The sequence below is a fragment of the Dermacentor andersoni genome, chromosome 1 (assembly GCF_023375885.2).
Source record: "Dermacentor andersoni chromosome 1, qqDerAnde1_hic_scaffold, whole genome shotgun sequence".
Classification (NCBI taxonomy): Eukaryota; Metazoa; Arthropoda; class Arachnida; order Ixodida; family Ixodidae; genus Dermacentor; species Dermacentor andersoni.
Genome location: NC_092814.1, coordinates 259,029,329 through 259,053,226, shown reverse-complemented (window position 1 = coordinate 259,053,226; position 23,898 = coordinate 259,029,329). Strand labels below are relative to the sequence as shown.

Sequence of the window (23,898 nt, the reverse complement as noted above, 5' to 3'; positions counted from 1 at the left end):
TTGTATGGCTTAAATATTTCCGCGTTTCACTTCAGTCGTTTCACGTGTGACAGTAGCCTTCTGCATTTATTATTAATCATCATTATGCAGTTACACTTTTGTTTTGCTTATGTACAGCAATATCGTTCGGATGCTTGTTTTGAACTTGTTCTTTATTGAAACATATGCTATTGTGTGTGTTGTATGGGTGATTTCAATGAATGTATGGATTACTGGCTTCACTTTGCTGAGCGCTTTAGCCTCTGCCGTTATGTGTGTTGTAGGGGTCATTTCAATGAATGTATGTACGGGCAAGTTTTTTGTTCGGTAGGCATAGAAATGCTTACGTATTTAAAACCCACGCAACAACATCCGCAGCAAACAGACGCAGATCAGCAACTTAGGCTAATGTGCTCGGGTGTAGCATGGGCCGCTGCACCACCATGCCACCGTTCCCACATTTCACTGAAGCCGACACTCGCGTCAACACTCTGGCTATCGTAGAAGCGCATATTGTTGCCGTTCACGGAGCCACTGACCGCATCGCCTCCGCCGGTAAACAAGCCCACTGCCCCCTTCTCTTGGTTATTGATGTACTGGATATAGCCTTGGTAGTGTTAACTAGCACCACTCATGGCCAGGGCAGCCTTCCATCTTCACACATCACATAATATAGTAAAAGCTTGTTGATTTGAAATTTCTGATAATTTGAAGTAGCCGCCACGGTCTCTCCAACAATGTATTGAAAGCAATATGTAACACATCCCGTTAATTCACACTGAAATCCGCACCGCCACCGATAAATATTTAAATATTTATGTAAATATATATGTATATGTTTATGTATTCTGCCCCTCCTGCTTGGGCCCCGATTTGGGCCTGCAGTATTGAATAAATAAATAAATAAATAAAGTGCATTGTATCTATACGTACAGGTGCCGGTGGCCAAACCCGTATCCTAGCGATGCTGGGATACCTCCAATCACGGCGTTAGAAGTACAGGTGGAACGACGGAGGGCCACCGCCGTGCACTCGCTGCGTTGAACTTCGGTACCTCCGCTCCATCACGCCACCAGATGGCAGGAACGGTCGCGGGGCCGACAAATCGGGAGAGCCGGCTCCTATTGCGCATTTGTGGACGAGCGGTCCCCGTCAAGTCGAAGCAGTTGGTGCCACGTTGTGCCCTTGTTTTCATTCTTTTTGTGCGACGAGAAGCTATGCTATTCGTGTGAGCAAGCCGTGAAATTAGTATTAGTGTTGCGAAAGGTTTAGAGTTGTATTCAAACAAAGGTACACCAGGCCTTGAATATGTAAGGCACCGTCGATTTCACAGTGCGAATTAACAACCTTTTTGATGCCATGAATCGCAAACACCCTAAGGAAGGTCTTAGATTAGGCGGAAAGGATTTTGAAGTGCTGGAATCCTCTCTACAGTGGCTTAATGATTGGGAGGAAGAGGTCAAGGCAGGAAGAATTCTCCCTCAAAGTTTTCTCTCGCAAACTACACCTGAGGGCTTGTGAGTGACTATTCTGTCGACAATTCAGCTCTCAAACTACTTGTTAAAGAAATGTGATTTCAAATATGTGTTAACTGCAAATTTTAACCAGGACGTTCTGGAAAAGTTTTTTGGTGTCATACGCCAAGCTGGAGGCCAAAATGAACATCCCTGCTTGCAGACGTTTTTGCAATTATACAGCATGCTATCCATTTACAGTCTCGTAAAGCCACCCAAGTACGAAAATTGCCAGTTACTGTCCAGTGAAGAGCCACGTCTCCTTAGCTTGTCTGATTTGACATCAGCTTTTGAGGAGGATGTGCTCAGTCAATCACGGCTGGATGAGCTGAAGAGTAGGCTTGACGGATTCGTGCAAGATGGCATTGAGTGTAATGATGTATTTGACTCTGTACCTGCATCAGACAGCATCACCGACTGCATAATTTACTATCTATGTGGGTTTCTGTGCAGGAAAGTCCTAAAAAACACAAATTCTTCACTGTGCAAGCTTGGATTGACTGCAACAGGTGATCTGTCAAGAGCTGAAGCAGCTCTTGTAGTTTTGAAAACAAGAGGAGGACTAACGCACCCAAATGCTGCCCTATTTCATCTTTTGAAAGAAACTGAAAGAAAATTTCAGAAGCACGCTGGCGATAAGCAAGCGTATGACTTAACTATTCACTTTGTGTTAGATAATTACAACCTGTCATTTCCATGTCAGGAACATAAAGTAGACATCATGGCACAAGTTCTTCATATGTAGGAGTGCGGATGCGGCAATATTGCAAGCAACTCAAAAAGATTGAGAGCAACAAATCTCAAAAGTTGCACAAGCTTTCGAAACTAGTCCAGTGATGTTGCTGCCTCAAAGGCGATGTCATAGTTTTTGTTTTTCACGTGTGTTTTCATACTACTCACTTCGCTAAAATTCACTGTTTTAAGTGCAACAAACTAGCGTTAACAAAGGTTGTATTCATCACACATGTTTTATGCGTAATCAACGACCGCTAATTGCTTCGAATGTCCGAGACAGCACTCGACAGTACGTTTGCGGCTAATACGTTATTTTTGTCTAACTAGGTAAACATTACTTCGACAAACAAAACTAACTTCTGTCATATTTCAACGCTACTTATTCAGTGTCATATTCCTAAATGCACGATTTCAAATGTCCGAATGCGAAGACATCCCCCTATCGCGAACATTCGAGGTGGTGAATTGACATATTGAAAAGATATCTATGGCTGTATCACCAAAATCTCGTATTTGTTCACCGTTTTTACCTTATTGCGCTCGTCATAGCGTGAACGCTGAGTTCTTTTATTTGTTTCGAGCGGTGTTCACAGCCCCGAAGCGACCACGCATGACACCTCGCATCGGCCACGAGTACTGTGGCGCCATCTCGGGCCTCCTGCACAAGACGCGGACCGAAGTTCCCCCTTTCCGGAGGCGCCATTCGTCCACCTAAAATACTTCTAACACCATGCCTCCAATAGCCACGAATCTCAAAGGCTATGCTTTTGGGTACTGCGAGCATCGATAAACATTACGGCTGCCATGTTTCAGACGTTACCTAATGCTCCTTCTCAGCAGAACACCTCGTAGAGAAAGAGCATAACCTCCAAGATGTAATAGAAAGATGTAAAGAATGAAAAAAAAAGAAACACGCAGCACTGCGTCCGCATTTTTATCTTGAAGGTCTTGAGAGAGGGAGAGAACCGCTCTGCAACAGAGTCGTTGGCCATGCCTGGCCAGGAGCAAACGTGTCCCTTTCCAGTCAAGCCTAAACAAAGGGCCGCAGATGGAAACAGCAGAGCTGAGCGGCCTGCGCAGCGACGCCAGCATCACCAATGTGCTCCCACGCATTAGCACACTCTCCCAAATCCATGATGGCACAGAGTTTGAATTATCGGTGGCGGTGCGGATTTCAGTGTCAATTAGCGGGATGTGTTACATATTGCTTTCAATACATTGTTGAAGAGACCGTGGCGGCTACTTCAAGCTATCCGAAATTTCGAATTAACAAGCTTTTACTATATTATGTGATGTGTGAAGATGAAAGGCTGCCCTGGCCATGAGTGGTGCCAGTTAACACTTCCAACGCTACATCCAGTACATCAATAACCAAGAAAGCGGACAGGAAAGGCGGTCAGAGCAATAGCTCAAAGGTAAAGCATCCTATGCAAAATGTGGGCTTGCCTCCCACATGTGGCAAGTTATCTTTTCGTCCATTTTCATTTTTCTCATCCTTAATTCTACAGTTAAATTAAAAAGAACAGTTAATATTCCCCTACACCTTACTTCACTTCATTGTCTGCTGTTTTTGATTGGTTGAAGAGAGATAGAGAGAATTAGCACTTTGGCTTCCCTTATTTTCTTAGGCAGTGATAAATTTTACAATGTATTAATCACTTGAAACAACACTCACTTTGTGGTCATCCAATAGAGGCGCACCATTGTGCCTTCCTGAAGCTTCTCAGAGCTGCGATCCTCATCTGCGGCATCCGCCTCCTCGGGCTCTGTAAAGTAGACGAGTAACTTAATATAGTAGTGTACTACAACTCCTAGATGAGTGACTGAGAAGACCAGCAGAAACTGACCACGCCAGTTTGGCTTGGCCAGCTAGTGGCCTCCGAGGTTACATCAGTGCCAATGCGATCTAACAAGCTGTGCCTTGCTTCACCAGCCTGCGCAGTGCGCCGCAGTGAGAGAAGTGTATGCACTGGTCTTTTACACAGCAGCGTGTACCCGCATACAAGCAGCAGCTCGCCATCGCCACACAGACTGGTGCACACGCTGGCGCAGCTATGTGTGGCCTCCGAGGTAGCGGTGGTGTACCCCCAAGATTGCGCCAGTGCAATCTCAAAGGCCACGACCAGACCATGTCTGTCTGCACCAGCCAGCAGGTTTGCAGCAGTGACTGACTGAAATGTGATGGCGATGATGAGCTGCTGCTTGCGCAGAACAAGCATGGCAATGAGATAGACCAATATTGCTCACCAGGCATATATGATGCAAGAGCTTTGAACTGCCACACCAAACAAGTATCAAACCCCATAGAAAGTGATATACCCGATACGCAACAGTGGGTTATTTTTTTGTTTTAGATAGGGGTGTGCGAACATCGAATAGTAGACTTCGAATTGAATATGGTAAAATTTAGCACAATCTCTTATGTTTACCAATTTTCTGCAAAAAAACAGGGTGCTGCACCTGCTCAAGACGCTACTCACATTACATAAGAATATAGCAAGCTATCGGTAACTTAGGAACTTGGGAATTGAGGTGTATAGTATAGTACTATACTGTTATTAAAGGGAACACCAAATTAGTATGCCAGCATTGATAAATTAGTTGATATATGCAGGCCTCCATATCTTTTATTGATAATTAAGTCAAATAGAATCAAGTGCTTTTTTTCCCCCTACTGAAGCTTAAGAAATGGAGAAGTTGTCCTAAATACCAATGAGGTTTTCCGTTCAATAGTGGGTCATACTGGGCTTAATGGCAATGTCTATCGCTTAGAAAGTTTTGCTTTCCAGTTTTCTCCCACAAGACAGGAGGGCTTTCCCATCTTTATGGCAGGTGGTTTCTGTAGGTTACCAGCTCGTTAAGGCAAATCAGTGCGATGGACAAAAGCAAGTAATTCGAATCATGCGACGATCGGCACCGCTCCGTGCACTCATCGGTGCCACATAGGCTGACCACATTTGGTGCCGACAGTAAAGAGTTCTCGCATCTGGAGGCCTACAGCAAGTTCGCGCATTGCAGGACGAATGCAGGACAAACGACAGCTTCTTTGGGACAGTGGTATGCGTTCCACCTAAATAGAGGCCTCTGGTCACGTTAACCAGAGTGATGAAATGTGCACACAACAGCAGAAACAGACATAAAAGAGCATGCGAAGAACCTGCTACAAAAATGCCTTGCCATTCAGTGCACACACTTGCAAGAATCAAACGCCATGCTGAATTTGCCTGATGTAGACGAGGAAATATAAGGCTCATGAGAATCAAAAAGAAAGAAAAAGAAGTTGTAATTAAATTATGGGGTTTTACGTGCCAAAACCACTATCTGATTATGAAGCACACCGTAGTGGGGGACTCCGGAATAATTTGAACCACCTGCGGTTCTTTAACATGCACCTATACCTAAGTACACGAGTGTCATTGCATTTCACCGTCAGAATCTCGGAGCTTTCGTTTTGGATAATACCATGCAGAAACATTATTTGCAACTACTGAGGTGAAATGAACCAGAAGAACAATATTTTAAAAACCCACAGCAACAACATGCAAACACAGAATGAAAATGCCCAAGCAGGATGCGTGATCCATGTTATGAGCATTCCCTTACGTGCAAGCTTCTTCACTTGGGGACGAGACGCTGTAAATGTGGAGGTTAAGAATGGAAAATGAAAGAGGAGGCAAAGCACCTAAAAAGGTTAAATAAGGGTTACTACATTCATACCTTAACCGTTGCTTGGCTCTGTAGCGAGTATTTCATAGCAATGATGATCTTTTTTTGAAAACTAGAATGCAGAAACTATTATTTTTAATATCTGTCTTTGGAGAGCTGGCATTCGCAAGACCCACTACAGGACCAAGCAGCCCACACTTGTGACATAGATAGTACTTGCCTCTTTACTCATGGAATAGAGCTCCATCCCACAAATATCACGACTAACCCCCCCCCCCCCCTTACACACACACAAAGTGAAATTTATTACAGCATCTGCAATGCCTTACATGCTTCTACTACGTTGAAACGATCCAACAATAGTTTGATTAATTAGGTAATGAACAGGTTCCCAAGAAAGTACAATGCAAGACAGCCACTAATATTGTTTCATCAAAGAGCAGCTTCAAGTGGTCGGAAAGAAATGTCTGTATGGTTAAGGTACAGTGGAATCTCGATGATACGATCACGGCTAATACGAATTTCCGGATGATACGAATTTTTCTGTGGTCCCGGCGGAGCCCCATTACTTTGCAACGTTTCGACCCGCGTCGGTTGATACAAAAATTACCGAAGACATTGGAAATTCTAAAGTGTGCTTGGTGAAAGCCAGACACTGCTGCCGGCTGCGCTCCGCTTCCCTGGCTTTGCTGTTCGGTGACATAGCCAATCGTTGCTGCCGTCTTTACTCCAATTCATTCGCTGTGGTGTTCGGCGATATCGCCTCTCGCTGCTGCCGCTTTCGTTCTGCTTCCCTGCCTTTGATACCCGGCGATCTAATCAGTCGCTGTTGGCATTTCCGTGCTGCTTCCCTTGCTTTCGCATCTGGTGACATGTTAAGTCGTCGCATGTGCATTCGCTCCTTGTTCTTCTGGCGTTTGATGTTGGGGGAATCCGGCGTCCGCTGCCGCTTCCCCGAACCGCTTGGCGAGGAATCAATGGGCCGCTTCGGAGCCATGCGTCTCACTCACTCATTTGCAACGAGACGTCTGGCGAAGGAGCGGCGGTGCAGCTGCCACCGCCGACACACGGCCGACGTGCGCGCACTCATTCTACCGCAACTGTGTGACGTCACGGTTGCTCTGCACAGCGGCGCCTCCACCGGCGCGCCGGTTGCTAAGGAGGGGAGGAGGTTGCGCCGCTGCGTGGAGGAGAGGCCACAGTTAGCACGATTCCAGTGCACGGACGGACGCGACCGCGAGCATGAGCCAAAGCTTTCGCCTTATTAACGCCACCTCACCGATGGCCGCGAAAGAGAACAGCGCGCAGTCACGCGATTTCTCCCTTTCTCTTTTCGTGCGAAGGCGCGGATGCGGCGCCGGACAGCGCGGAGGGCGCGATTGGGCACGAAGAGTTTGAAGCAGTGGCGCTTTTGTTGCTTTTTTGCTTTTCCTCCTTTTCCGCGTGCCATCGGACGGAGTAGCTGCTGTGCTTCGGACCGCGTTCTTTGTGTTAGACGTGGGCAACGGCGAAGGTCCACCACCGGCGGCTGAAACGCTGCACGCGCTCGAAGTTCTGAGGCGTGCTATGGCCGCAGATGAAATCAGCGACGACACGTCCACGCATTTTTATGGATGTGAACAAAGTCTGCTAAGTGACCTGACAAAGAAAAAGAGGCTGAAGGACATTAGAGATTTTTTCTTCAAGAAATAAATGCTTTTTACATACGTGTGCCTGAGTGAGTTCACCTCTGACTTTAATTTAGCTAGTTTTACTTGTTTCGATGATACGAATTTCGGCTAATACGAATATTTTTCGTGACCCCGTGAGATTCGTATCATCGAGATTCCACTGTAATTCACACAAAGAATAAAAGCACAAACTGAGTGCAGTGGATGCAGCACTTAATTGGCGTCATTGTTCCTGTATAGCATGGTTTGACTATGGTTGCTGTGAACGGAAACGGAGTAAATAAGACACCCATTTTGCTTCTGGATTTTGTATTGCCTACTTCTCAGACCAACCTCCCACTCATGGGCTTGGTGAGGCAATGGCTGAGCTAGACTCTTTGCACATAGATATGCTTGCCTTCACCAATGACATGAGAGGGCAGTTGGACCAAAGTTGCTTAGCCCATTCACTGTGTGCAGTGGAGTTTAAAACACTCGTTCCAAACCGGATTCAGTGAATGGCACTTTAGCATTTCACAAGTGGCCAAAACAAATTTGCCCCCAAACTCTATTTTCTCATTATTTAGGCATTTTCAGAAATTCGAAATAAAATTTACAAGGCAGCTCGGACCTAACAAAACTATCAGACATCAAACTCAAACTTCGGCAGCGTTCAATAGCAGTGTGCAGAACATCACTGTGCAATTCTCAGACCAGCAGAATTCTCCCGTTTCGTTCATGCATTCAGGAGTGATTAGTTAATTAGTCAAATATTGTTTAATGGTGCAAAAGCGACAAAAGCTATGCTGTGCCTGACAGAAGGTGATAAAATTTCGTTAGTAAATGCAGCATACCCTGCACTAATTAAAGCTTACTTAAAAAATCTGTTTAGCTTAAGAAGGCGATCATATCAGTCAGAGGTATCAGTGCATCATCTCCTAGCATCAACATTGGGAGAAATGGCATGTGTGACTTGTACAATACGCAGAAGTACTTTTGTCTATGCATTTCGAGATGTGGACACGAGATTAGAATGTGTATTACTGTTAACAGTTCATGGCATTTGTCACATGTTGGTTTTTCCTCCTCTCTCAAAAGGTAATTCTGTGATTAGTGTGTGGCCTATCCGAACTTTGATGAAGCGTTCCTGATGGTAGCATGTCTTCCACTCCCCAAGGGCAGGTTTAATGAGTTGAAGTTTATTGTTGTCTTTCGACTGTCATTCGTGTTGCCCGTTAGAGAGCAGTGCCTTGTGAAAAGCTTGAATCCCATCCCCAAGAGGTATGTTAACTTTTGAAACATTTAGATTCCTTGCCTTGCTGCACGTTCATCTGCTTTTTCATTTCCGGGGATCCCAACGCGGCTTGGCAGCAAGCAAAAACGAACGGTCTGGTCTTTATTTAGGCTGCTTAGTATATGTAGGATGTCGCCTATGATGGGTTCGTACTGTGGTTGTGTATTCAGGGCCTTATGGGGGAACGTGGGTCCTAAAACTTTTTTCTTATTTTTAAGTGAATCTTTACCAAACTCCACAGTCTGGGGTAATGTTTCGTGCTGATTTCAGATCTGTAATTAGATTTTTGATAGCTGTAGCAGTTCATAAGATATTGAGGTCTGAAGTCAAATTAATTTTAAACTCCTTACAGGGCTTTTCGATGATTCCTTCTTGCTAAACCAAAAACTAAATGCATGACACCATTGCTAAAGAACTACTGTGGGGGGTGATGCTATTTTTATTCATTTGGAAGCATTTTACGGACAAGAAAACAATTTTGCATTTATTATGAACATTTTTTTTCTAATTAGCAGCGAGTACTATACCTGAATGTAATTTTCATGATGGTGCAAGAGTAATAAAAATAGCATCACCCCCAGATCATTTTAATACGAATAAAATGACACCACCCTTGTCATTTTTGGCCAAAAACAACCCAGACAAAACACCTGTAAGGCTGAGTACGGTGTGCAAAAACATCGAACTGAAATAAACGCATTTGAAGTTTCAAGCAAATGTAGCTTTTGCTGAAGTGAAGCTACAGCAATACAAATGGCACTGTTTTGAAGCTCTATGTTTTGTTAGAATAGCCGTACTAAATGTGTGACTGCACACTCTCAAAATAATAGCACACTGGCCACTGAACTAGCACAAGAAACTTTATTAGGCATCATTCTCTACAAAAAGCATGGTGCCTGGGTTTCAAACCGAGGTGCAGGACTATGTATGGGCACGAATATAGTTCCACTGTTGTACCTGCGGGCTGCCTGATTGATAGCAGTCTCCAAAACAATCAGTGAGGCATTCTTTTCATTTTGTAGAATTGACCATGTTACTGAATGAAGGCTTTGAGTGTAAGTAGCCTTCCAAGTCATCTGCACCTAACAATGGCTTTGGAACTTAGGATCAGAGAGCCAGTTATAGATATGCAGCTGCTAGGTTCTTTCCAGAATTGTACTTTTGTATGATGCCTCGATCACTTCTGCAGCCAGATGATGTGCCAGCCCAAGGGGCCTAGTGAACAGAGCTCATGATGAGGTTTTCTTTATGAAGGGGGGGGGGGGAGGGGGTTACAAGCTATCGTGACAATATGATCATAGAGTGAATGCACACTATGTTTGGTTGCGGGTCCGAGTTGCCGACGCGCGAAATGCCTTGCCGCAGATACAAGGAGTCGACGCTCGATGTGCTTAGTTGCGCAGTCCGAGGTGCAGACACGCGAAATGCCTAGCCATGGCCTAGCTGCGCAGGCCGAGGAGTCGACACTCGATGCGCTTATTCAGGCTGTCCAAGGTGCTGGTGAGCGAAATGCCTAGACGCGGGCTCGAAAAGTCGACAGAGGAGTCGACACTCGATGCGCTTATTCGCGCAGTTCGAGGTAAATGCCTAGACGCGGGCTCGAGGAGTCGACACTCGATGCTCTTGTTCGCGCAGTCGGAGGCGCCGATGCACAAAATGATTAGGTGAGGGTCCTAGAAGTCCGCGCGCGATGTGCATGATCGCCGAGTCAGAGACTTCCTATGCACGAAATGTTTAGCCGCGTGTCCGAGGATTGCATGTGCTTCATCACAAATTCTGAAACACCCAAGTGCTGAAAGGCTTAGCCGCATGTCTGAGGATTCCTCGCGTGAATCTTGGTCGCAAAGTCCGCGTCGATGATGCTCGGAATGCTTAGCCGCGAGTCTGAAACGTCCACAAGCGTAGGGATCGGCTACACTACTGCGATGTCCACGTAGCGCCCGTTTTGACACGTCGAGATTACGGCGAGTGGAGACGTTCAGACTCACGAAGTGCAAAGAGCAGAGCAGACGACTGTATGGAGGACATCGCTGAAGCGGTAAATAAATTCAAAGACGGAGAAATGTGCTTTCCAACGAGACCAAGATGGCGGCGCTCGGGCGCGCCGTTCCGGAGTTATTGTGGCGTGAAAAACGCTGTTCTTTCTTGATTTCCGCGAAATTTTTCGCCACCTTGGCTGATAAAACAAATTTTTTAGAGCACTTCTACGTGGTTTATATGCATGATATTTCGGAGTCGGACAGAAAAAGAGTTATAGAAACTGATAATGTGATTTTCAAAAAATCATTTCTTTTTGCCATTTTTCGCGATGTAAAACCCGCGTCCCCCCTCAAGCTAGCCTCGGATACCAACTTTTTCGTTTAAAGAGATATCTTGATGAAATTTTCAGGATAGACTCATAGCAAAAGCATTAGTAGAACTACACAATTTCATGCAGTTATGTTCACTGGTTCTCAAGTTAACACAATATGTCAGAATGGTGCACACGGTTTCTTATTCCAGGCATGGAGAATCAAAAGGTGCTGCAACTGTGAAATTCACAATTATGATTTCCAGAAAGATACCTCAGGGCAAGACAGAGCCCTTTTTATAAATTTCATTGCTGAAAAATTTTAGCATACCACTGACTTTAGTGTTGGTGATTAAGATTTTATCAATCAAATTTTGATTAAATATCACAAATCGCAGACAAAATATATTTAAAAAAAAAGGGCTTGTCTTCCCCTCAGAAATTTATTCAGATACACAATAAACAAAAACTTCTGGAAATCTGATGAGCGGTTACAGGCTGGAACAAACAGCCTCACCAGCCAAAAAAGTCATTTTGAGAAAATGAGCTTTGAAAGTTTTGAGCATGTATACGTATACAGTCGCCGACCGTTTATTTGGACCTCCCGGGGACTGCCGAAATGTTCGAATAAACAGGTGTCCGAAAAAGCAGATTAAGAAAAAAAACAATAAATCCTTTATTTCCAAGCCCTTATTCGGGCTCGGCAGTTAGGCTTGAAGAAATCGTGAATGAGCCGTTGCCGCTGTTCCGTTTACGCACAATCAGATAAGCCTGAATCTCGGAGAGGGTCGTACGGTTACTATAGGCGTGAAAGCACAGTCACTATTTGTACATGCTCCGCATTTAACGGCAGCGTAGCACATGGTGCATCATCTTACGATTCGGAGTCATTGTCCGGCAGAGCAACAGAAACCTGCCGAATTATCTTGCCGTCATCGAGTTCTGCGCATGTCAGTATAGCAGTATCAGCACCTGTTAAACTGTCAAATGAGACGGTGTCCGGAATCGCAATGCAACCGCTGCGCAGGTCTCGGCAGAACAATTTCAGCGTCAGTAGGGAGCACATCGGAAGGCGACAAATCCTAGGCCTCCAAGCACCCGCTTGCCGGCAATTCCCAGCGCAGTCTGCCCGGGCACTGTCGGCACCATTAGACACTTGACACGATGCTTCTGTATGCCACGTTCGATCACCGCAAACTCGATACAGCACACAAATCAAACACCCCAACGACTGGTGTGCGACTGGTGTCACGCTGACACCAGTCGCACAAACGAAAAACGTGGCTTACTCGCAGCGTCGTGCACGAAGAAACAAATCAGCTGCTGGATTGTCTTGACATGGCTTACTTAGCTGAGACCGTAACTGCTGTGGCTGCGAACCAGGCAGAAACAATGATGATGAGCGGGGATTTGCAGTAGTGCCAATTCGTGGAGCAGCAAGGAAGCTCCGTTTAAAACAAAAAATGGCATTCAGCAAGTCGAACCATGTACCGGTCAGAGTCGGTGCATGGTGCTCTCGATCGAGTTGGCTCAAGCAGTGTCCGAAAAATCAGACGAGAAATTGCAAGGTGTCCGAACTTTCGGCAGTTGTTATACATTATGGTGTATGGGGAGAATGGCGGTGCCGCGAAGCAGACCGAATAATCGAACATGTCCGAATTTTCGGAGTCCGAAAAATCAGTCGACGACTGTATTGGTCTAAAATGATTCTGCAGGGTACAGACAAACCCCGTTACAACGAACACCACATTAACGAACATTTCAGATTAACGAACTTTTAAGAAATCCCATGCCGACTGCTCATAGTTTCAATGTAAAAATATTTCACTACAACGAACTTCAGAATAACGAACATTTCAGAATAACGATCGTTATTTAATTTCTGTGTCATCTTAACAACACCTCAGTACTACGAACTCATCTCCCGAAATGCGAGGATTCTTAGATTTCAGTGTATCCGTCACGGCAGTCGGAGCTCTAGGCTAGCGGACGACACAGCGCGAAGAGCGGGTGCCTTGCAACTTGCTTCCCGCAAAAACCCGAGATGGCGCGAGAGGAGAAATATGCGGGTGGCAACATTTTTTTTTTTTTCCTTCTCCGTTGCGGAGGCAACGACGCACCAGGTTTTGTGAGTGGAGAGGCGGGGAGCATGGGCTCGTAAAATCTGAGACGGTGCGGCAGAAGGAAAAAAAAAAAATTAATATAGCTGAAGTGGGCCTTTTCTTTTTTTCCTGTTGCGGGGCGACGACGCATCACGTTTTTCTTGCTTGTTTTCTCAGTTGTTTGCGTGCTGTCACCTGTATCAGGCCTGTCCATCTTGTTTTTCTTCTGGTTATATTATTGTGCTAGAAGTGCGTGCCGGCGTTCGCATTGCCATGAGCTCAACAACTCTAACCACGGCAAAGAAGCGAAAGCAGTTTTCTTTGAGCGAGAAAGTAGACATTCTTTGCGAGATAGAAGACATTCTTTGCGAGATAGAAGACGGGAAGAAACAATCCGTCGTGGCTAAAGAACGTGGAGTGACGCGGTCGACGATCGCCACGATTCTCAAAGATAAAGAGAAAATCTTTAAGCACCAGAGAGAATCTCAGCTTACCTCATCAAGGAAGCGACTGCGGCTCGGCAACTTCCAGAATATTGACACAGCAGTGCTGACTTGGTTTAAAGATGCGAGAGCACAGAATGTGCCCGCGTCAGGCCCAATGCTGCAGGAGAAGGCGCGGCAGTTCGCTGCAATTCTTGAGGTCACCGGCTTCGAAGAGTCTTCTGGCTAGCTCCACCGTTTTCGCCATCGAAACGACGTAACCTGGCAATCTGTGTCTGGCGAGGAGAAGGCAGCAGATGAAGCAGCAGCAGCCACGTGGAGGGAGGAAAGCTTCCACGAAATGGCCAAGTCTTAAGCAGCAGCTCATGTTTTTAACGCAGACGAGACGGCCTGTTTTATCAGCTTCTCCCGGACAAGACAATGCATTTTAAAGGAGAACAGTGCAGAGGCGGCAAAATGTCGGAAGCTTCGCGTCACCGTGCTGTATTGCTGCAATGCAGATGGCACTGAAAAGTTGAAGCCTCTGGTAATCGGGAGGTTTTCGAAGCCGCGCTGCATGAAAAATGTAGTGTCGCTGCCGTGCCAGTATAGGGCGAATCAGCGTGCCTGGATGACCTGCGAGCTCTTTTCCGAGTGGCTGCTGACGGTAAACGAGAAGATGAGGAAGGAGGTGCAGCACAATTTGATGATTGTGAACAATTGCTCGGCGCACATTGTCAACATACGGCGGCTCACGAATGTGCATCTCGAGTATCTGCCGCCAAACTGCACATCAGTACTTCAGTCACTGGACCAAGGAATAATAAGGAGCATGAAGTCGCACTTCCGGAAGCGCCTCGTTAAGCGGCTGCTCATCAACCTGCGCCTGCAGCACTCGACAGCCATCAACGTCCGACAGGCTGCGGAAATGCTCACAGGTGCATGGTGGAGCGTCACGTCCACTACCATCCAAAACTGCTGGAAGAAGGCCGGCCTGACGATCACAGATGGCCAACCACAAACTGATGAACCGGCAGCGGAGGACAGTTCGAGCGAGCTTTGGAGCGAGGTGGCAGAGCAGCTAGCCGTCAATCCTTCAGTCACATTTGACGACTATGTCCAGTGTGACGAGGCGACGTGGACCTCAGCGGAGCTTACCACTGATGACATACTGCAGAGCGTCCAGGGCACGGCGACTCAAGATGAGGAATGCAGCGACGACATGGACGATGACGTTACGGCAGCACCTGAAGACCGTGACGAGTCCGTGTCGGCCACAGATGCGTTGGACTGCTTGCGAAAACTCCGCATATTTATGGCCAAAAGCGGCACAGCGACCGAAGGCGTGCATAAGAAAGCGGTTGGTCTGGAATCGTTCGTGCTGCAGAGTCTGTGCTGCACCCGTCAGAAGACGATCACGGACTATTTCAAATAAATGTGCCTTGTCTTACGATCACGTGTGCATTGTGTGAGAAACGAGTTCAAGGAGGTACCGTTTCAAAGGTAGGACGTTTGCGTTACTGAAACGCTGTTGTTATGGCTAATTTTTGGGCTTTCACTATAACGACCTTTCAGAATAACGAACATTTTCCCTCGGTCCCCTGAAGTTCGTTATACCGAGATTTCACTGTAACTGGAGATGTCCTTAGGCACTCTCTTCTTTTGAAGCCTTTCCACTTTCTTTTGCAATCGCTTCTTGGCCTTTTTCAAGCGCAGAGGATCTTTCTCGGCTGCCCATTGAATGGCCAGGTGGCCAGGTGTTAGCCCCACTGATGAGCATAGCTCTTGGTTTGCCCTGTGGCGGCCAGCATTATATCTTAAACCTGCCTCATGCAGTGCCGTCTCCACAGCAATCAGCAACACAGGCTGCTCTTTGGACATCAGGGACCACAGCACGGAGTGAAATGGTTCTGATGCATTCTGTGTCTTTGCTCCCAGGCAGCGTTGCAGAAGAGAATCCTGTGAGAGGTGCTCATAAACAGGTAGCAGTGCTTCCGACACATACCCTGGAAAATTGTACCAATGCTTCGGAGGTGGCACACAATCACTCTTGCTGGCACTATGACACCACGAGTCTGCACCCTCAGGGCACAAGTCGTGGTGAGGATCCTCGTCCGTCGATGTCACATGGTGGTACGATGCCATCACTGCACGCTGTATTGCAGCCACATTGTTGGAATTGTTCCGTAAGCCCCAGCCATAATAGTCTTATCAACTTGTCGATGAGGGCCTTTGACAGCCTGCGCTTCCCTCCTAAAGCCTTGTCACTTTTCTCCACAAGGTTATGCAGTGCTGTCACCATCCTCTTCTGGACATGGTTCAGGCATTCCTCGTTCAAAATGGGGACCAGTCCATAAACATTTTCTTGCACAAAGGCAGAAGGTGGCACTATCTCCGTCAGACATGAGCGTTGTGTAACGAAGGTTATGCTTTGGCACCGAATGTGAGAATAGAATAACAGCTGCCTCAACCTCCATCCTCCTAGAGTGTTCTTCTGGCACACATGATCCTCCTGCCAGCTTGCGTAGCCTGGGTCTCCAGGCTTTGGTCCAACTTGGCAAGCAAGCAACTGGTTCGATAAAACAATGGCGTCCAAGATGAGGCTCGTATGATATTCAATTATTGCACCTACTCCAATATGGGACGTGTAGGCACGCTTGTACCATGTTCCATCAAAGTTTACTGTGATATTCCTGCTGAAATATGGATCCATTTCCTTGTAGGTGGTTTTCACAGCAGAAACAGATTCTGCATGCAACTTGTCTATGCACTGTGTCTGCTGTTACCTGAATTTCTTAAAGTGCTTCTGAAAAGTCTTCAGGGTGTCTACCAAGTTGACATTTCCAAATTCCCTGAGTTTTCCAGGTTTTCCCTGAGCACCTTTGCAAAATTCCCTGAATGCGCCGAAACTTTCTTTTATGTCAAGATGGGCTGACGCCATGTTGCCCGGTGCAGTCACTCTCTAGTAAGCATGATGAAACAAAAAAATAATTTAATCCAGTTTGAATAGTAAGGAGTAATATCTATTTTATTCAAAAAGAGAACAGAAAGAAGGTGATAGTAAAATGTACAGCAGAAAAAATGGTAAAACCCATTGCGAATCGAGTGGAACATTTTCAAATACGAATTAAAAAGAGATGCATAGAGAAGTAAATATTTTCGAATATGAGCTACCGTATTTACTCGCATAATGATCGCACTCGCGTAATGATCGCACCCTGAACTTGCCGCAGCAATATGTCGTGTGCCAAGTCTAGCTAATAATGATCGCGCTTACCATCTGTCGAATGCTACGCAAATGACTCGTCTGCACGCACCAAACATTCTTAAGTAGATGCCTCATTTCATTACTTTCATCACTTTCCGCACTTCCATGGCAAAAAGACGCACAACCAAATTTGCCTTTATTATGGGTAGGCTTTATAATGGTTGTGGTCAACAAAAACAAAAAAAAGGCGCCTTTCGATTCTTTTCATCTGCACTCGTGAGCACGCAACAAATCGCGCGCGGCAATGATAGTAGCCACGTTAACACTGATACGTTAAAAGTGTACCCTATTCATACGCCGACGCTTTTAACACAGCTAAGATATTCGCCTACCCTTAGCGGAAACGTGCCGTGTTAGGATAGTAGTGAAGACAGATGCCGCAGTTTCCGCAGCACGCCGGCCATGTGTTTCTATGTCACTGGCAGGATAAGCATGCCCATCTCCGTTTCTGTCCCCTCAAAGTGGACATGGCTACGTTATTGCCGCAAACTTGCCGATATTAACGATATTATTCATCACTGATACGGAAGAAACTGTTTCAATGCACGTAATGTACTCACGAGAAGAAGAAAAAAAGATCGCGTTCGGCGCGTTCGGCTTGCTCCGCCGGCCGCCATCTTTGTTTTGGTGTCCCGCACCCGCATCCCGCAGCAAACGCGGGATGGAAAAAAAAAAATTTTTTTTTTTCTCGCGGGAAATTTAACCCGCGTAATGATCGCACCCCTGAATTTGCGTCAATTTTTCTGACAAAAAACGTGCGATCATTATGCGAGTAAATACGGTATTTCTATCAACTGATAGCAAGCTCATTGGTACGAGGCCTGAACTTAGTCACAACTAAGATTCTCTCTCAGCAGCTGGGAAGTCAACCTCAACTGTCCTGACACACTCTCAGCCCGTACACAATATCTCAGTTTTGAGTTTCACTGCTTTAAAGGGTTTATTTTGGTTTGGATGAGGGACAGCTGCATCTTGGCGTCAGTCAACACTTTCAGTCAACACAGTCAATCCAGTTTGAATAGTAAGGAGTAATATCTATTTTATTCAAAAAGAGAACAGAAAGAAGGTGACAGTAAAACGCACAGCGGAAAAAATGGTAAAACCCATTCTGAATCGAGTGGAACATTTTCAAATACGAATTAAAAAGAGATGCATACAGAAGTAAATACTTTCGAATATGAGCTATTTCTATCAACTGATAGCAAGCTCATTGGTATGAGGCCTGAACGTTGCCACAACTAAGATTCTCTCTCGGCAGCTGGGAAGTCAACCTCAACTGTCCTGACATACTCTCAGCCCGTACACAATATCTCAGTGTTGAGTTTCACTGCTTTAAAGGGTTTATTTTGGTTTGGATGAGGGACAGCTGCATCTCGGCTTCAGCCAACACTTTGTTTTCTTGAGCTCAAGCTCCTTCAAAGAGGCGGTGGCACGCTTCCTTTCTTGTTAATTCATCAGTGCATCGGTCCTCTCTGTTTTCATCCTCCTTCCATCACGCGTTCGCCCCGTGGATCATTTGAAGCATCCTCTTCGTAAGTTGTACAGTCAACATTCGATTTTTCGGACTCCCTAAACATCCGAAAAATCGGGCAGTACGAAAAAAAATGAATGCATGTCTTTAACTCTATTGTTACCACGCATATTAAAATCGATCCCCGGTGATCAACACTTTAGATCGCCGACTTCGACATGTTGGAGCCATTTTATCCACTTAAAGCCATCCAGTAGTTAGTACAGGCACTGAACTTTCAGAATCAGTTAAAATTTTCACGCTCCCAATACCACGCGACATTCAGATATGGATACACGCCGACCCTATTCCGAAAAACATGCACCCAGACTACAACAAAGAACGCAGGAAGGCACGAGCTACTTCCCTCATCAAAGCTTACGCCAACACCGCGGGCGTCACCTTCGTCGTCACAGCTGAGTACGAAGATGGACGGCGCTTTGCGGCGGTTACCACAGCAGACGGCTTGCTCCGACATGCTGCCAGCATCATTACCAAAAATGCCGAGATGGCCGAGGAAGTGGCCATCGCACTGGCCACTCTTGACCCAGCCTGTCACACCATACTGAGCGATTCTCGCGCAGCAGTCAACAACTACATCAAAGGTCGTATTTCTCATCAGTCACTCCGTATCTTACGACAAGCCCCGCATTCGTCTGAAAATCAAATCGCCCTCGTCTGGATCCCAGCACACGCCGGCGTTGTCCACCCGCACCTCACCAACCTCAACGAGGTTGCACACTCCGTAGCACGAGGACTAGTCAACCGTGCCGGAGACGGTGCAGGTGCATACGCAGGACGCGACCGCCTTACAATATACAACGACCTTGTAAAGTCATTTTACCTCGCAAGAAGAACCTTCCCCACCCCTCACCGCAAGTTAAACAGGGCACAGGCAACCACCCTTCGCCTGTTACAGACGAATACATACCCCTCCCTCACACGCTATCACACTATATACCCCGACATCTACCCGAGCCAGACGTGCAAGGTCTGTAAAACTGAATCGGCAACACTCCCCCACATGCTATGGGAGTGCAAACAATACCAAGACCTTAATCCCGTGACCCTCTTGTCGAGATGGCACGCCGCCCTGCGCAGCTCCCATCTCGACGACGAACTCTGGGCGACCCAGCAGGCCTACGAAGCGGCGAAGAGGCAAGACCTCGACGTCCCATCGTGGGAGGCCTAGGCCCAGCCGACTGAACTGCTGGTGCTCATTAAAGTTCACTCTCTCTCTCTCTCCGGTGATGTTGTGATTTTTGATGGACCTTTTTGCGAACGAATGCGCGTATGTTGTAGCAAAAAGAGGCGTGGCCGTCACCTGCCGCGCTTCAGAAAAAATCATGTCCCTCGTGATTACAATTTTGTAATCAAATGACTCCCAGTAAGTGAAGAATTAAATTATATCGCCGGCTTTGCCGTCCGAAGGTGCTGAGCGGTGATAATTAACCGAAAATGATGCCAGCTGTTCACTAATGAGCTTTGGTTTGGAGTCCGAGTCGTTTTATTCCACCAAAGTGTATTTCTGAAGGTCCGCCGCATGTCTAGCATGTGGACCTGTCATTTTCAACCAGTTTCAAAGAGCATCGGTTTCGCTCCTCTCGTAAAATCCAGGCAAGGGGCGCTGCCAGTGTCACTGCGCAGTTATTGAAAATGGCTCCCACGGCATCATCCTGCGTGGCTGTGTCGCAAGAAAAGCGTCGTGCTCAAAACTATGCTGCACCCCCAGTTGCATTTAGTGACGAGGACTCGAGTTATGATTCCGAAGATGACAGAAAAGCATATTCAAGCTCTGACGGCGACAATGTTTTGAGTCAGCATGGGACAGCCACAACTGTTCACCGGTGAGTTTTCGTTACGGCCTTGAGCAGCCTCCTTCCTTGTGCGCACTTATCTGCCAATCTTCTTGCACGACCTGAGAGCTCTCCTGATTATCTTCAGGGTGCACACTTCACTTGGTTATGATGTGCTTCCATCGGCAGCAAAGAAAGTTCCATTCACGCCAAGATGGCCACCCGTAGCATATCTTGACCCAGCACTGCGGATCAGCGCAAGACAGTTTGCAACGGCGTGGGATTTCTTTCCACTCTTCTCTACAGAAGTGATAAAGACAATCTGCAAGAAATGCAAGCAGATATGCTTGGATGCATAATCTTGTAGTTGCCCAGCTACGCTGAGAGCGATTGGTCCTGAAAGAGGTGCATGACTCTAGACGAACTGGTGAAGTACGTTCCCTGGATTCTTCATCGGACCATCCTCAGAAGATGCCGAAAAGATGGAACTGCAAAATGTGTTACGAGGACCGCAAAGATGAACAAATACCAGACATTTTGTGGGGAAAATGCGGAATGCTCCTATGCTTCACAAAATCCAGGAACTGCTTCACCGCATACCATGAGCGATGAACTGGTCTTAGTTATTTTTTTTTTTGTATCCGAAGAATCGCGGTGTACTGAGCATTTATTTCTTCAAACTCTATTCCTCGATTATTTAGCTTTGAAATGTATATTTGGAATTTCCTTTAACATTAATGTTTTAGCAGATATTGTTTTTTGATTGTTTTTATCAACTGGCAGCAAAAATGGTGCTTTTTTAGAATCTTTTATGTTTTACCTAAAAATTTTTTGTTTGGCAACATGTTTTTGGAAAGAGAATTTCATTATGCACAACACGCTATGTTGCTGGAATATTATTTGTAGTGGTAAATATTTTTTTCTGAGACCTATTAAAAACTACCTATCTCTCCTATCTATATTCATGTAAAAGGAGAATTTGTTTTTCTCAGCAACCACTGCACCAAAGTTGACGAGGTTTGTAGCGTTTAAAGGAAAAACTTAAAAACTAATGACTGTATCGTATTGTTGATTTAAGTCCACAAAGTTTAATTAACCCTTTCGCTGTCACGGACGTACCGGTATGTCATCGCGCTTCCCCCCCACAGTGTCACCAACGTACCGGTACGTTCTCCATCATGCGTTCAAAATTTCGCGCCTGAGCGCAAAGATGGAGCTCCTGAACTGGCCCCTACATCTGTTGACTCTTTCTACAAGTTCGTATTTTCGCCTCGGCCTGTGTTAGTCATGTATTGAAGAGTACGGTGCGACTGCCACTCGCCCCTCTCTCTTTGCTGAGTGGCGCGGTGGCTCCGCGTTCGCTGTATCATGCGTCGCGCGCGTGTGGTTATGGGTTCAAGGGTTGTTCTGCCATCTCCGCGGGTTTGAAGGTTTTTATTTTTATTCTGTTGGTGTGTCTGCTACGGCGCGTCAAGTTCAGAGGCAAGCGCCGCGCCGTTGCCTCTCCGAAAAGAGTGACTGGATTGCTGCTTTCACTCTCTCGCCGCACCCTCGCTTCCGACTTGCAGCAGTAAACGTAAAGCCCCTCGAACTTTGTTTTAGCCTTTTTCCATCTCCCTCTGTCTTCTTGATCATGCAACGTCCCATTTCTCTCCGTTGTGCGGGCGACTGAAAGCGCATCCTCCCTGCGCGCGGTTACTTTCGGATGGCTGAGCGCGCGGACCTTCGTCTGCTCATTGGAGCGGTGGCTCAATTCCGATTCAGAATACGAGCCGAGCTCGGATTCGGACTCGGACAGTCTCATGCGAGGAAGAGGGGAGTTCCGCATCGTCAGATTCGGATGTTGAACGGATGTTATAGTCAGGCTGATGATGATGATGATGATGTTTACTAACAACAGCTGCAGAACACTGAAATGTGCATATTGCAGTGACTATGTTGTTTGTATACCAATCATAATCAAAAATAAATTGCTATGTTCATTCCCTGTTATGCTCGTTCCCTGAAACCAAGCCGACACTGGGGGGGCGTCACGGCCAGAAAGGTCCGACAGCGAAAGGGTTAAAGATTGGCAAAAATCGAACATTTTCAAAAAACGACACTATCAAGTTTACAACTCTAACTTAGAAACGAAAAACGATAATACAATTCTGTGAATTGCATCTAATAGTACATCTACAGCGGACAAAATTGATATGCTATACATGAATCTCAAAAAATTTAGTGATATGGAAATACAGCTTTTGCCGAACCTTTGTAAACAACCTAACAAATTCACGTAAGTTATAAAATGACGTATCGAATTTGTCCGCTTTCAATGATCTAATGGATGCTGCTTACAGAACTGCGATATCTGTTTTTGATGCAGAGTTATAAATTTGTAAACTTCATTCTTCTATTTTTTTCGAACTTTCGCATTTTTGAAAATTCTTTTAACAAAATTCAGCACATAAATCGAAATTATGCTTCTAACAGTCACTAGATTTAACTTTCTCTCTCGAATGCAACAAATTTCATTAACATCGGTCCAGGGGTTATCCCATAAAAATGTATTGCGTTTTACATGTATTTGAATATGCCGCATCACAGTTGGGCCTGAGCTAAAGCTTCCTCCTGAGCCTCCTGTGGCTCAAATTGCCACAGGCACGTTTGAAAAAGCTCTTAAGGCCTGCCAGTACACTTATTAGGCATACCCGTGCTCGTATTGTGACAGGAGACCGGGGTGCACGTGTGCATAATTAAGGAATACAAACCATGTCCAGTGACAATTGCCCCTTCCTACGCTTGTTATGCTTCACTGCGTAACATTTTTCTATTGAGGCGAAGCTAACTTTCGGAGACTGGCATTGCGCAATGCGCTGTGCTTTGCGTGCTTCGAAGCCAATCGCGAGGATTACAAAGGCAGAGTCAGTGCCATTGCTGACAGCGGCGAATTCTTTCAATGAAGAACATGGCACCGCACGGCAAGAAGCTAGCAAAGCAGCTAGGCCTAACGTTGTGCAGTGGTGGCTACGGCTGCCAGCGGATCGGCGTGTGAGAGCACCGGTTCGAGGCCGCGAGACAATTGATATGGCGGCAGTGGTGGCTTTGATTAATTCCATTTCAGACCTGAAGTCAGGGCAATAGACATTGACTCTATGGAGTACATGGTGGTGCCGCGAAGCCGCGCGAATTATCAAGCACGTCCGAAAAATCGAGCTTCTGGACAATCGGTCGATGAGTCTGGCAATACCTCATGCCGATGACACGGCGTCAATGACGATTCGTTGCAATTCGCCTGTTACTGGAGCCAGCATTAACACGACTTTCGTTCCCTTTCAATAAAAGTACAGCTAATTTTCCCTGATGGAAGCAAAAATTATGTGAGTTTTGCCTAAGTATTTCCAGACTATTCAAATTCCTTGAGAATTCCCGGTTTTCCCGGTTGGTAAACACCGTGAGTCTTATGATACAGGCCTTGATGGGACACGTTCATCGCTACAAGCAAGTCATTGAGGGCTGTTTGTCCGTTTCCTATCTGCATTGTTGCCACATTGGCTCTTATATTCACGTCAAAGGCCATTGAGTCATCCTGACGAGCAGAACTCCACGAGCTTGCAACTATTCCACAATGTAAACATAGCAGCTCAAGCTCTGTTGCAAGTCCAAGTTGGATGCCTCCTTGAACCTTCAT

General features: G+C 46.1%; 1 protein-coding gene across 6 annotated transcripts in view; it reads right to left on the bottom strand.

The window, feature by feature from the left end:
- Ge-1 (Enhancer of mRNA-decapping protein 4 homolog Ge-1) overlaps positions 1 to 23,898 on the bottom strand; it is a 222,399-nt gene that overhangs the window by 111,572 nt on the left and 86,929 nt on the right. For 4 of the 6 annotated variants that reach the window (XM_055063694.1, XM_055063698.2, XM_055063697.1 and 1 more), the window contains exons 13-14: positions 5,832 to 5,861; positions 3,904 to 3,994 (exon numbers count right to left, since the gene is read on the bottom strand). In XM_055063694.1, coding sequence (XP_054919669.1) covers positions 3,904 to 3,994; positions 5,832 to 5,861 — 121 coding nt within the window. The remainder of the gene's footprint in view (positions 1 to 3,903; positions 3,995 to 5,831; positions 5,862 to 23,898) is intronic. The other 2 variants (XM_055063696.2, XM_050195844.3) reach the window with 1 other exon arrangement.